This window comes from Symphalangus syndactylus, chromosome 2 (assembly GCF_028878055.3).
Source record: "Symphalangus syndactylus isolate Jambi chromosome 2, NHGRI_mSymSyn1-v2.1_pri, whole genome shotgun sequence".
Classification (NCBI taxonomy): domain Eukaryota; kingdom Metazoa; phylum Chordata; class Mammalia; order Primates; family Hylobatidae; genus Symphalangus; species Symphalangus syndactylus.
In genome coordinates this window covers 127,788,261-127,801,903 of record NC_072424.2, presented here as the reverse complement: position 1 = coordinate 127,801,903, position 13,643 = coordinate 127,788,261, and the positions used below count along the sequence as shown (strand labels likewise).

Here is a 13,643-nt window from a genome sequence, read left to right as displayed (position 1 = left end):
GGAGGGAGAGTGTCGCGGGCCCAGGCGGGGACAGGCAGACGCCGCGGCCGCTGAATATTCCTCTGCAAGTTTCTTCACCTTCAATAAAAAAATGCTGTGATGATTAAATGAGTCTGTAGTGGAAGGAACCGTGTCCTGGCAGGAGCCGGGCGGACACCCAGACACCAACCCCAAGGCGGCTGGGGCAAAGGGGAGGGACGCCCGAAAAGGGGAGGGTCACCGTCAGGGGCAGCCAATCATATTTCTAGCCTCTGTAACGGAGGGAAACGTGGATGGAGCGCGCCCATATATAAGCCGACTTTTCAACCTTGAAGTGATTCATCTTCCAGGCTCCCCTTCGATCAAGTCTCTCGTCCCCAGCGCCCTGGGTCCCCAATGGCAGCGGCCGCCGCTACCAAGATCCTTCTGTGCCTCCCGCTTCTGCTCCTGCCGTCCCGCTGCTCCCGGGATGGGCGAGCCGGTGAGTTCGTGGATGGAGCTTAAGCGGGGCGGGGGCCAAACCTGGGGGGCTGTGAACTGCAGCGGGTTTCAGAGGAGGGGAGGCTTCTGGAAGGACGGGGGAGATCTCCCCGAACTGCGCCCCCGTTCAGTTCCGGTCGGCGGCTCCTTCCTGCCGGGTCCACCGCCCCCCCACCCCCCCCCATCCCCGAGGCTGCTTCTTGCCCCGGGAGAGGCGAAAAGGAGCGGGGTGGAAAGGAGGCTGGCAGGAGGGTGGAGGGGCCAGAAGGCTGCAGAGAGCAAGGTGGGGCGGGGATCCCTGGTGCAGCCTGGCACTCCCACCCACCCTCAGAAAGGAAAAACCAGAGTCCCCAGAACCCGAGCTGGGGACAGGACAGGGGTGAAGCGGGGTTCCACAGGGACGCGATCACAGACACCCCCACCAGCCACAGGCCTGCTCTGCTCTCACCCGCTCTCCACCACACAAACCCTCCAGCACCCCCAGGACTCCCTGCCCTTGAATTTTCCCCTGCACTCTCCTGTAGACATTCACCTGCACCCAGGGGCTCAGAAGACACCCCCCACCCCTCCCCTCACCATCCACTGCCACCACCCAGGTCACATCCTCTTACTCCCCACCTCAGCCCAGCTGGTCACCCCAGAGGTCTCCCCATCCATGAAGGGGCCCTCACCACCTCCTATACCACGTAGCATCTTCTGCTTCTTGCCCGAGGACACACCCCAGCAAGCACACCCCAAGCTCCCCACAGAACCTGTGCAGGGGAGATGGGAAGCACCATTTCCTCCAGGATGACCCTGGGAACTCTGGTGAGTAGAGGCGCCCAATTCTGCCCTTGGGGCCCAGACCTGCCTGTTCTTCCTACTGGGGCGCCAGCGTCATAGAGAATAGTCAGTGTGTAGACAGGGGTCAGCAAACCCTTTCTAGAAAGGGAAGAAAGATGCCCTGTGATCTTTGCAGGCCTTGGGTTCTCCGTCTCTGTGTCCAGTCCTGTCCATTTGTAGAGCAACAGCAGGCAATGGCAACCTTCAAATGAGCGGGGCTAGATTCAGACCCTGTCCTAGGTTGCTGATCCCAGATCAGGGGATTACAGTGTCCCAGTGAATACTGCCCCATCCCCTAGGGTGTCATCTCCAAGTGATGTCTCTGGTGTCAGTTGGAGAGTAGAAGGTGGTCCAACCTTGCCTGTGGCTTCTGGGTGGTGTGGATGTGATGGGATTGGGGGTCCCATAGTTGGGGGCTTATTCTCCCCTCCTTTGTGCTGAGTGGCATCCACGGGGACCATCAGGGACCCTCCCTGAAGCCTCAGGTGTGAGCTGAGGGTGAGGGGCTGCAGCCACCTGGTGTCCTGGGGATCGTATCCAACTGCTTGTGCAGCTTCTTGGTGCCCAGTGGCTCTGCTCCTGTCCATCCCAGGAGAACCACCTGCGTCTTCTCACTGCTGGGCCTATCTTCCTAATGACCTAGAGGGTGAGGAGCCCACCAGTAATGGGCAGCACTGAGGCCCTCAGCAATAGGTATCACTAAGCTTCATTTCATTCTGGTGCCTTGTCATGGAGCCTTCTTTATATGCATGGCAAAAGGCCCCATCTCTGCCAAGGCACAGTACTCTACAGGAGCCACTGTTTAATGTTGAGATTTCCTTGCTGTGAGTGGCATTGCCTTGCCTCTGAACATTCACATGGAATCTCTGTTGTGATTCTCCAATTAGACATTGTGACCACATGTACCTCTAGGATATTAGGGAGTCTTGGGTCATTGGGCACTTAAGGCAGGTCCAGCCTCACTCATCATTCATGGATTGTCTATGGCTGCTTTTGAGCTTCAACAGCACAGTTGAGTAGTTACAATGGAGAATATATTCCCTGCACACCTTTACATGTTTACAACATTGCCCTTCACAGCAAACTCTAGTGGCCATAAATATCTTTGGAGAAGGCCACAAGGACTCATTGTACTGGCTGCAGGGTTAAAGGGTCCTTCCTCACTGGAAACTGGTGTCTTCTTCTAGTCATGGGTTCAGGGTCTGAGAAGTGGCTTCATTCTGCAAATTAGGCAAAGCAGCCTCGTTTTTGATGGACTGGCTACTTTCAGCCTCCTGATCATCCATCATTTATTTTATCTGTTTCTTGTAATTATTTAAATCCAGCAGTATCCGGGGTGGGTTTCCATCTCTTTTGGACCTTGGACCCCTTTGTTCTATGAGCCATGGGCATAACTTTGTATAACTGAGGTCCCCAGCTGGCATTGTGACTTCTCTAATCATTTCCATCATTGCACCCTCCTTGCTCCTGACAGTTGACAGCCTCCACCTGGAATTTGTAATTTCAGAATTTTTCATCCCATTACTTTGGGAACCGATTTCAGGAACAGCATCTCCTACCCTCAACCCTGGCCTTCAGCAATAGGCATCCCTAAGCTTCATTCCATTCTGGTGCCTTCTCATGGGGCCTTCTTTATATGCTGGGTAAACAGGAGTCCTCCAGGCTTCCCATAAGCACAGTGGATGGACATTGTTCTGGATTTACACACTGAGACCCCTCTGGCATGGGCACTTCTCTGAGCCTGTGATCCCTCCCTCTACTACCTGCCTTAGATTTTCAGATGTTCTGTTTCTTGCTGCGTGGACCATCCCTTTGTCCAAGGTTTCAGGAAGGCCTCCTCATAGCAGATGCATGCCATCACCAGGGGCTTTGCCAACATGTTAAATCCTGTGACCATGATAATTAACTCTTCTTTATCCAACGGGGTTCCAATCTCACTCTGTTCCACCATGCACCAGCATCCGCAGGGGTGGACCCACACCCTCTCCCACCTCCCACAGTCCAGGTGGGCTACTGCTGAAGATCCTCTGCCATCCAGGCCATTCCTCCTCTAGCAGGCCTGGCACCTCTCTAGCAAGGTCACGTGTCAACTGATGTGGGCAGACGGGCAGTGGGACATGTCTGGGGACATGTGGTTTCTCAGTAGACAGAGACCTCCTCCTCCTCCTTGTCCTCATGCAAGGGGCAAGCACTCGCCTTAAACTTGTGGACACCACAGTTCTGGAGGAGGCACTCCTTCCTGGGCCAGCCCAGCCCGCCAGAGGTGTCCTCTTATTGACCCAGTGTGGAGGGGGGCTAACTAGGGGTCTTTATCTCCTCACCCACACCTCACCTGCCTTTCTCCACAGACCCTCACTCTCTTTGCTATGATATCACCATCATCCCTAAATTCAGACCTGGATCATGGTGGTGTGCGGTTCAAGGCCAGGTGGATAAAATGATTGTTCTTCGCTATGACTGTGGCAACAAGACAGTCACACTCGTCAGTCCCCTGGATAATCAACTAAATGTCACAAAGGCCCGGAACGCACAGAACTCAGTACTGAGACAGGTGATGGACATACTTGCAGAGCAACTGTGTGACATTCAGCTGGAGAATTACACATGCGAGAGTAAGTTTCAGATGGCCCAGGACAGGAGGGAACAGATACAGTGGTAGTTTAGAGACATTTATAGTTTTCATGTAAAAATACAAATGGGTACTGGGCGCGGTGGCTCATGCCTGTAATCCCAGCACTTTGGGAGGCCGAGGTGGGCCGATCACAAGGTCAGGAATTCGAGACCAGCCTGACCAACATGGTGAAACACTGTCTCTACTAAAAGTGCAAAAATTAGCCAGGCGTGGTGGTGCATGCCTGTAATCCCAGCTACTTGGGAGGCTGAGGCAGGGGGATCCCTTGAACCCAGCAGGCAGAGGCTGCAGTGAGCTGAGGTTGTGCCACTGCACTCCAGCCTGGGCAACAGAGTGAGACTTTGTCAAAAAAAAAAAAAAAGCCAGGCATGGTAGCTCAAGCCTGTAATCCCAGCATTTTGGGAGGCTGAGGCAGGTGGATCACGAGGTCAGGAGATCGAGACCATCCTGGTTAACACAGTGAAACCCTGTCTGTATTTAAAATACAAAAAATTAGCCGGGTATGGTGGCGGACGCCTGTAGTCCCAGCTACTCGGGAGGCTGAGTGAGCGGAGATCATGCCACTGCACTCCATCCAGCCTGGGTGACAGAGCGAGACTCCGTCTCAAAAAAAAACAATACAAATGGGAAGGTCATCTCACCCCTCAAGAGGCCTAGTGGCAAGGCCAAGATGTGGCAGAGAGAGTAAGGCCAGGAAATTGTAAGGGGAACAGGATAGGGGTGCAAAATTTGTCAAGACCAGAGCTGATCTCTCTCTGATGGGGGCAGAATCCCTCATCCTGCAGGTCAGGATATGTTGTGAGCAGAAAGCCGAAGGACACAGCAGTGGATGTGGACAGTTCAGTTTCGATGAACAGATCTTCCTCCTCTTTGACTCAGAAAACGGAACGCAGACAACCGTTCATCCTGGAGCCAGAAATATGAAAGAAGAGTGGGAGAATGAGAAGAATGTGACCAAGTTCTCCCATTGCATCTCAATAAGACCCTGCACAGGTAGGCCTGACGACTTCTTGAAGGGCACCGACAGCCCCCTGGAGCCAAGTGCAAGAGGTAACAGAAGAAAAATATCTCAAATGAGATCAGAAATGGTGATCTCAAGAAACAAGTTCTTGAATTCAGCTTCAATCATCCCAGTGTACACGTTTATGTTAAAATGACCTCCTCGTGGGGTGCTTCTCCTGGGGGTGCTGGTGTGCCTGTGCTCTCCCATCCTCCTCTCCCTTCTCCCTCCTGACTCCTATTCCTCACTGCACTTGCTTCTGCTGCCCGCACTGTGGATTTCTCACCAGCCTTGAAACTGCAGGTGTCACCGTGTTTTCAGACCTTTCTCGTTAGTGTTTCCTCTTTTGAGAATCACTTTTCCTTTCCTTTCCCTGGTCTGGTTCTGGAAATCCATTAAAGCCACCTCCAACACCAGCCCAGAGACCCTCCCCTCCCCAAATCTGGGGCATCACCTCCTCTTCCCCCACAGCAGGAGGGTGGGGTGCACTGTCACCTTGCTTCCCTCAGCAGCTGTGTGAGCTCCCTGAGGACAAGACACACGCCCTCTCCCTTCCTAAGCCAGGACCTGCCATACTGGCTGCCCCACACCAGGGGTGAGGGGACAAAACTTTTGCCTCCCAGGAAGACCTAGGGTGGCAGGAACTGAGGAGGTGTCTCCTCAGATTTGGGGCCTGGACAAGGGTTGTCACTTTTGTGTTTCCATTTCAGCACCACCCACCATGTCCTCAGGCACAATCCAACTCAGGGCCACGGCCACCACCCTTATCCTTTGCTGCCTCCTCATCATCCTCCGCTGGTTCATCCTAGCTGGCATCTGAGGAGAGTCCTTTAGAGTGACAGGTACTGTGGGCAAAATTGGAAGGAGGCAAGGAGAAGGTGGGTGAGGAGGCAGGATGGGGAAAGAGAATTCCCGGAGTCCCACCCCTCCCCATGGCTGGGACCTTCTCATCCTAACATGAGACAGGTGAATGAGACCTTGTGTCGCCTGTTGGCAATGCTGGCAATGACCTGGGCAGCTCAGCCCTGAGTACTGATGGATTCTCACCTTCAGAGTCCAGAGGGAAAGGGAGGGGCCCATACCAAGGCTCAGGGTCTGTTGAGCTTGAGAAGATTTAGCAAGTTGAGCTCTGATTCAGAGCAGGTTCAGGCAGCAGGAATTCAGACATGGGCAGTCCTCTTAATCGGATTAGGTGCATCATGGTAGCTTTACATGAAGTGTGACAAGGGAAGGGGGATTCCATCTTTGAGGCTAAGAGAGAGATCTGGGTGTAATCCCAGGAGGAAGGGGCTGGGAGAGCCTTGGTACACCTAATTGAAAAGGAGGGAGTGCAGGGATGCCTTCCCACAGAAAGTGGCTTGGGTTCCAGGAATTCAGGTGAAGGTGAAAAGTAGAGGCTGCTCAAGAGAAGGATTTTTAAAAAGTCCGTCCCATGGACACGTGGGGTTTGAGTCTGGGCCCTGAGGCAGCTCCCCTGCCATCACCCTCCTGCACACCCCAGATCCTGAGCCCGCTGATGACCCTGCCAGGAGCAGAGTGGACTCAGAGGAAGGGGGGTCTGAGCTGCTGCTGGGGTTCCACAGGCACCACTGGGCTGGACCAGGAATGGATAAGGTGGAACAGGGAAAGACACCTTTAGAACTATGGGTGCTGCTCCCAGTGTGAGGAGAGGCTCAAGAAGAAGGGGAAAGAAGGATGTTTGCCTGCAGGCCCACCAAAGGCCAAGGGCACGGGAATACAGAGCCCTCTCTTTGGAAGTCTGCCCCACCCCTTGCCATGTTTTAGGCCCTGTCATCAGATGATAGAGAGGGCCTTGAGTGAGGGCACGGACCCATCACTACCAGCTTCAGACCTGTGGGCCCCTCCACTCCATCCCCTGGTCAGGTGCAGGGCCTGGGCTGACTCTGTGATGTGACAAAGGAGGAAAGAGGTAGGTCCAAGCTGCAGTCGCCAGGGCTGAGGCTCAAGGGAAAAATAGGTCCCTTAGCACATGGGGCTCTGAGACATGGAGTGACTAGGGAAAGATTGCCCTGGAAAAGTGATCCAGGTTCTCTGCCCCTTTCAACCAACATTTGTGTCCTTTCTGAAGGTTAAAGATGATACCAAAAAGCCCCTGTGAGCACGGTCTTGATGAAACTCACCCTTCTGGCTGGCCACCTGCCCACCACCTACTGTGTATGTCCAGCGGCCTCCAGCAGATCATGATGACATCATGGACCCAATAGCTCATTCACTGCCTTGATTCCTTTTGCCAACAATTTTACCAGCAGTTATTCCTAACATATTATGCTATTTTCTCTTGGTGCTACCTGATGGAATCCTGCACTTAAAGTTCTGGCTGACTAAACAAGATATGTCAACATTTTCTTTCTTCTGTTTTTGTTTGGAAAATCCACTACTTTGAATGATGATCTCTTTCTTGCAAATGATATTGTCAGTAAAATAATCACATTAGACTTCAGACCTCCGGGGATTCTTTCCATGTCCTGAAAGAGAATTGTTTAATTATTTAATAAGAAAAAAATTTATATTAATGATTGTTTCCTTTAGTAATTTATTGCCCTGTACTGATATTTAAATAAAGAGTTCTATTTCCCAAAAACCTGAGTTTAGAATTTTGTTGTATTACTCAGTAGAGAATTAATGTTATTTCATTTTTCCTCCATGATATGGAGTAATAAATGAGTGATTCTACCAGACTTTGTGTGGAAAAAGAGAATCTGCAAACTACAAAGCATGGCTGAAAAAAATCAGAGACAACACAAATACATGGAAAAATATTTCATGCTCATGGATTGGAGAATCAATATAGCTAAAATGGCTGTATTTCCAAAAGCAATTTATAGATGCAACACTATCTCTATCAATACCAATGTCATTTTCCACAAATTAGAAAAATCTAATCAAAAAGGTATTTGGAATTAAAAAAGAGCCCAAATCGCCAAAACAATCATAAGCAAAAAGAACAAAGCCAGAGGCATCACATTGCCTGACTTCAAACTATAATATAAGGCTACGGTGATCAAAACAGAATGGTACTGGTACCAAAATAGACACTTAGATCAGTGGAACAGGATAGAGAACTCAGAAAGAAACCTTCACACCTTCTAACCTTCAACAAAATCAACCAAAAAAAGCAATAGGGAAAGAGTCCTAATTCAATAAATGGTGCTGGGATAACTGGCTAGCCATGTGCAGAAGAATGAAACTGAACCTCTGCCTTTCACTATATATGTAAAATAACTCAACATGAATTAAAGATTTAAATGTAAGTCCTAAAACTATAAAAATCCTGGAAGATAACCTAGGAAATGCCACTTTGGACATAGGGCCTGACAAAGATATCACGATGAAGACACCAAAAGCATTTGCAACCAAAAACAAAAATTGACAAATGTGACCTCATTAAACTAAAGAGCTTCTCCACAGTAAAAGAAATTATCAACACAGTAAACAGCCTATAGAATGGGAACGATATCTGCAATCTATGCATCTGGCAAAGCTCTAATATCCAGAATCTACACGGAACTGAAACAACTCAACAAGCAAGAACAAAATTCCAATTAAAAAATAAGCAAAGAATGTGAACAGACACTTTTCAAAAGAAGACCTGCAAGTGGCCAACAAACATGAAAAAATGCTCTTTGGGAAGCCACGGTGGGAAGATTATGAGGTCTGGAGTTTGAGACCAGCCTGACCAACATGGTGAAACTCCGTCTCTACTAAAAATACAAAAATTAGCCAGGCATGATGGTGCACACCTGTAACCTGTAATGGTGCATAGTCTAATGTTGAAACTATAAAATACCTTGGACTGGTACTTTCTAGGGTTTTCCAGCAGATGACACTGCTCATCTTTCAAATATTTCACTAAGCCCAGAGGGTTTGCCCACAGCGAGTTTGTACCCTGGGCTCCTTGGCACACAGCTTGGGATCCACAGCCAAGGGCTACAGAGAAGACAAAAGAGACGTTGACATCATGGTGGAAGAGGAATCCATAAAGAGTTCATTTTTGAGGATTGGGGCAGTTCCTCCCACCCTGCAGATCAAGATGCCCTGAGGGCAAAGAGCAGAGGGGTGCTCTCTGGTGGCCCAGCAGTTCTGCCCCCGGGTAGCATTCTCTTCTGCTTCAGTGAAAACCAACAGGACGCTGCTTCATCCCAAGGGGAACAGGAAGATAGGTGAGAGTGAGGAGCTGTCTGAGTGTTTCAGATCACATAGTGACTGCCTGCTTGATGGCTTCAGAACTCCTTCATGAGCTGGGAGACAGCCCCCAAGGTGAAAGGTGCGTGGGCAAGATGGGCCCGACATGACAGCTCTCAAGATGACACGCAGTTTCTCTCGAATGTTTCTGTGTGTCTTTGTGTGTGCCTGGGTATGTGCATGGCTGCGTCTGTATTTCTGCATGCATTTGTGTATGTGTGTCTGTTTGTGTGAGTGTGTGTGCCTGTGTGGTGTGTGTGTGAGAGACTGTGCCTGCATGTCTGTGTGTGTGTGTGTGTGTGTGTGTGTGTAAGATAACATAAGTGTATGAATGTTGAATTGATTTTCTGGTTAACTTGCTGTGGAGAGAGACAGGGACTCCAGGGGGCTCCCTGCCCACCCCTCGTTCCCTGTAGCCAGTAGCACAAATGGCAAAATAAAAGGTAGTTTAATTTCATTTCATGCAAATGTAAAACTTTTGTGCTTCAAAAACGACTTCATTTAGAAGGTTAAAAAAAAAAAAAACTTCCAGAATGAGAGAAAATAATTGAAAATCATATATCTGGTAAGGGACTGTTATTCTGAATATATAAAGAACTCTTGCAACTCAATATTATAAAGGGAAATAACCCAATTTAAATGTATGCAAGGAATTTGAATAGGCATTTCTCCAAAGTGAGACAGGTATACTACACGGTGGTCTCAAAAGAATAGGAAATTTTAGGCAGCAGTTTCAGGTGACTAGCAAAAGGAATCTGTTGAAACATCTGCAGCGGCTCTGGGCTGATAAGTTGCTGAAAAACAGCGTGTGGACCAAGCTGACTAAGAATGAGTGGATCCAACACGGCCCTGGATTTGACCCTAGGTTTCACCTGGGACCTCAGTGCATGCTGATAAACATACTAAACACACACCAGCCAGCTCCCTAGCAGTTCTGAGAATACCCATATTTGGTGTAAAATTTCAAGGCACCAGAGTTCTGAGAAACCCTGTCCTTCTTCCAAGAATTTTCATGAATATTCCACCCCTTGTTTGAAGAAACCCAGAAAGGCGGCAGCCCCAAACCCCCTTGCCCCTGCCCCTCTCTTGAGTTCCCCTGCACTCCCTTTACTTGACTGTGTACTTTTCCTTTTACAATAAATCTCTGTCCTTCCTCTATTTTCCCACTGGTCTTCGAATTCACTTCCCCAAGAGCTGCCAAAAGCCCCGCACCGGCTGGGGTCGCGGTCCCACCCGCGTTTGGGGACCTCCCCTTGCCCACTAGCATCAGAAGAAGAATGCAAATGGCAGCGAGCCCAGGAAAAGGTGCTCAGTGTCCACAGCACTCAGGGAAATGCCAACCGCACCCACAAGGCGACGCCTCACCCCGCTGGAATGGGCGACCCCAAACACTGTGAGGCTGGAGGGGGTGGGGCCTGCGTTCCTTACAGGGCAGAGAGCAGGAGAGGGAGAGTTGGTGGAGGGTAGGGCTGTGCGTGTGTCATCCTCTTCCCATTTTCCTGGCGGAGGTTTCTCGTTCTCTGGCCCTCCCTGCTTCCTTCCTCTCCCTTTCTCTGGTTCTCCCTCCCATCCTTCATTTCCAACTATCCCAAGGTTTTCTCGTCCCCACGACATTCATGCTCGGGGCCCCCAGCCCTGCGTAGAAACCAGGAGCCCTGGACCGCGAGCGGCGGGATCCGGGAGGCGACAACTTGACGCCCCTGCGGGACCCTGGACACTCAGGACCTAGTGCGTCCCGGTGCCCTCCTGTAGCAGCCCCAGGGCAAGGAGGATGGGGGTCCTCGCGGGGCCCACACTGTCGGAGCCCCACAGATTCGAGCGGGACGGTGAGGTCTACACACAGAGCGGGTGACAAAGTACCTGCGAGGATGAAGGAGGGACCTCGTGCTCTTCACCCCACCAGGCCCCGCATTTCCTTGATCCTTCTGACACGGGAACCGCGGGTCCCTTGCCGAGACCAGCGAGTCATCCCAGGTCTTCGAAAGGCCGTTTTTTTCCGGACGCTGTGGACCCGGAGGCCCCGGGGTATGGGCCAGCAGCGGCGCACCCACTCCGGGGTCTCCACAGGGCAGGACCTGGGTCCGGAGCTCGGGCGAAGCGGACGCCCTGGGCGGAGCCCGCAGAAGCCAGAGAGGACGCGGAGGGGCGGAAACTGAAACCCCCAGGAGCGGAACTATCCCCCAAAGTCATCTGTGGTTGAAATCAGCAATCGCCTATAATATCCCCCGTGTGACAAACCGTTTGGTAAATATCTAGAACCAGTGCCTCCTCACTGCAGCAGCCCCGCCCGCCCCTGCTCCGGTTCCCCGTCCCAGGACCCTCGGGGCCCACGACAGATCAGGCGAGCCCATCGGGTGACCCTCCCTGGGGCTCCCGGCCTCACTCTTTCTTACTTCTTCACCTACGTATTTTCACGTGTTTCAGGATCGAAACCATGAAAAGTCATGTGTGAAAGGCTCCCCCGCCCCTGCTTGGGTCCACTCTCATTGGCCACAGCCCAGAATGAGACATTACTGGATTCTTTTCATCTTTCCAGGGAGTCTTTATGCCATTTCAAACGCATATGTATAGATATTCTTAATTCAGACTTGGATATTTTTTAACTCTTGATGAAACCTCTCACCCTGTCTTTCAGTTTCCCCTCCCTCTATAGTGGATGTTTCACCATCCTCTGCCCAAGCTGGGTCATCACAATCACAGACAAGAGTGTCACCAGCATTGCCATCCATGACACGAGACGCTTTAAAGGTGCATTAATTTGCACAGCAATTCTGTGTCTGCAAATCTATTCTACACAATTAAATTGAGATTCACGCAAGCACAGTTTCTGCAGCATTTCGTTTTTCTAAAAGTAACTGACTGGAGACCATCTGGATCTTCAGACATAGACACTGGTTACTTGTGATGCAGTCATTCTATGTAATGTCATGCAGAGATAAAAAGGAAAAGAATCTGTATGTGCGGGTATTGGAAGATCTTGAAAGTCTGTTATTTGGAGATAGAATCTGCGTTCAGCAGAGTGCCTATGGGCTTTTATTTGTTTTAAAAACCAGAATTGAAACATAAACACATCACTACCGTTAGTAAGGAAAACAGTATTTCCATAACTTACTGCCAGTCTGTTTGTCCGTTATAGGAAAAATCAATATAGCTGAAAAGTCATGGTGGCAGGAATTGGTCATCACTGGCCAAGATTCTACACTGCCCTACACATCATCCCAGCTGAGGTTGCCAGAGGAACAGGATGTGGAATGCAGTCACGTTTCAGAGAGGAACCTAAAGTCAAACCGGACCAGGTGTCTTGCCTCATTCTCTGCCTCTTCACCCAACCCCCACTTGGTCAGGCAGTGACCCTGGAGGGGCTGGGACGATGCTTGGTGGGCAGTGAAGATGGGGAGCCAATTTTGGGAGCATGGTGAACATGGAGAGTCGGGACCCCACAGCAACTGGAGAGGAGCTGGTGTGATGCTGGGAGCACTGGGAAAGCAGGGCGCCTGCTCCTCCCATCTGGGACAGGATTGGGGTGGGTGATGAGAAAAGTTTCCTGAGTAGCACAGTTCCCAAGCCTGGCAGAATGGCTCGTCCCGGTTGCCACTATGCCCAGCCCAACCTACACTTTATATTCTGTCAACAGCAAATTTTAAAACATCATATCCAGAACGCAGACAAAGATAATCAACCACATAGGGAGATAAGATAGCAACAACAAGAACCAGCTGAAACGTGCAACAGAGACAGAAAATACATGGAACCTCTGGATCAGTCCTCTGCTAGAAATATAATGCAAGCCACAAGTGTGAGCCACACAGGGAATTTAAAAAATTCTAGTGAACACATTGGAAAAATAAAAAGAAACAGGTAAAATATATTTTTACAACATTTTTAACTCAATATGTTTTAACTAAATTTTTTTAACCAAAATTACTATTTCAGCATGTCATCAATGGAAAAATGAATAATGAGACATTTGAAATTTTTATACTAAACCTTTGGAATTTGGTGTGCACCATATACTGACAGTACTTCTCAATTTACACTAATTGTATTGCAAGCTCTCAATAGCCTCATGTAGCTAGTAACTGCTGGGTTAGACTTTGCAGCTTTAGATTTTAGAATTATCTTGCCAGGCGCAGTGGCTCACCCCTGTAACCTCAGCACTTTGGGAGGCCGAGGCGGATGCATCACCTGAGGTCGGGAGTTCGAGACCATCCTGACCAACCTGGTGAAACCCCTTCTCTACTAAAAATACGAAAATTTGCTGGGTATGGTAGTGCACGCCTATAGTCCCAGCTCCTCAGGAGGCTGAGGCACGAGAATCAATTGAACCCAGGAAGTGGAGGTTGCAGTGAGCCGAGATCATGCCACTACACTTCAGCTCTGGCCAGCAAGTGAGACTCTATCTCAAAAAAAAAAAAAAAAAAAAAGAACAAAAAATTAGAATTATCAGGAACGGATTTAATAATAACTATGCTTACTATGTTTCAATAGCTTTTTAAAAAATCATTGAGCAAAAAATTTTCCTGGTTT

The 13,643-nt window shown here is 49.8% G+C and overlaps 1 protein-coding gene across 2 annotated transcripts; it reads left to right on the top strand.

Annotated features, from left to right (window-relative positions):
• Nucleotides 1–280: 280 nt before the first annotated feature.
• LOC129475224 (UL16-binding protein 2-like) lies at nucleotides 281–7,472 on the top strand. 2 transcript variants are annotated; one of them, XM_055267364.2, is made up of 5 exons: nucleotides 281–460; nucleotides 3,630–3,893; nucleotides 4,682–4,906; nucleotides 5,624–5,755; nucleotides 7,003–7,472. In XM_055267364.2, the coding sequence occupies exons 1-4, from the start codon at nucleotides 376–378 to the stop codon at nucleotides 5,731–5,733; spliced, it is 684 nt and encodes a 227-aa protein (XP_055123339.2). In that variant the 5' UTR covers nucleotides 281–375; the 3' UTR covers nucleotides 5,734–5,755; nucleotides 7,003–7,472. The 2 variants fall into 2 exon arrangements, with proteins under 2 accessions (XP_055123339.2, XP_055123330.2); XM_055267355.2 differs by having other exon boundaries at nucleotides 4,682–4,963.
• Nucleotides 7,473–13,643: the final 6,171 nt, after the last annotated feature.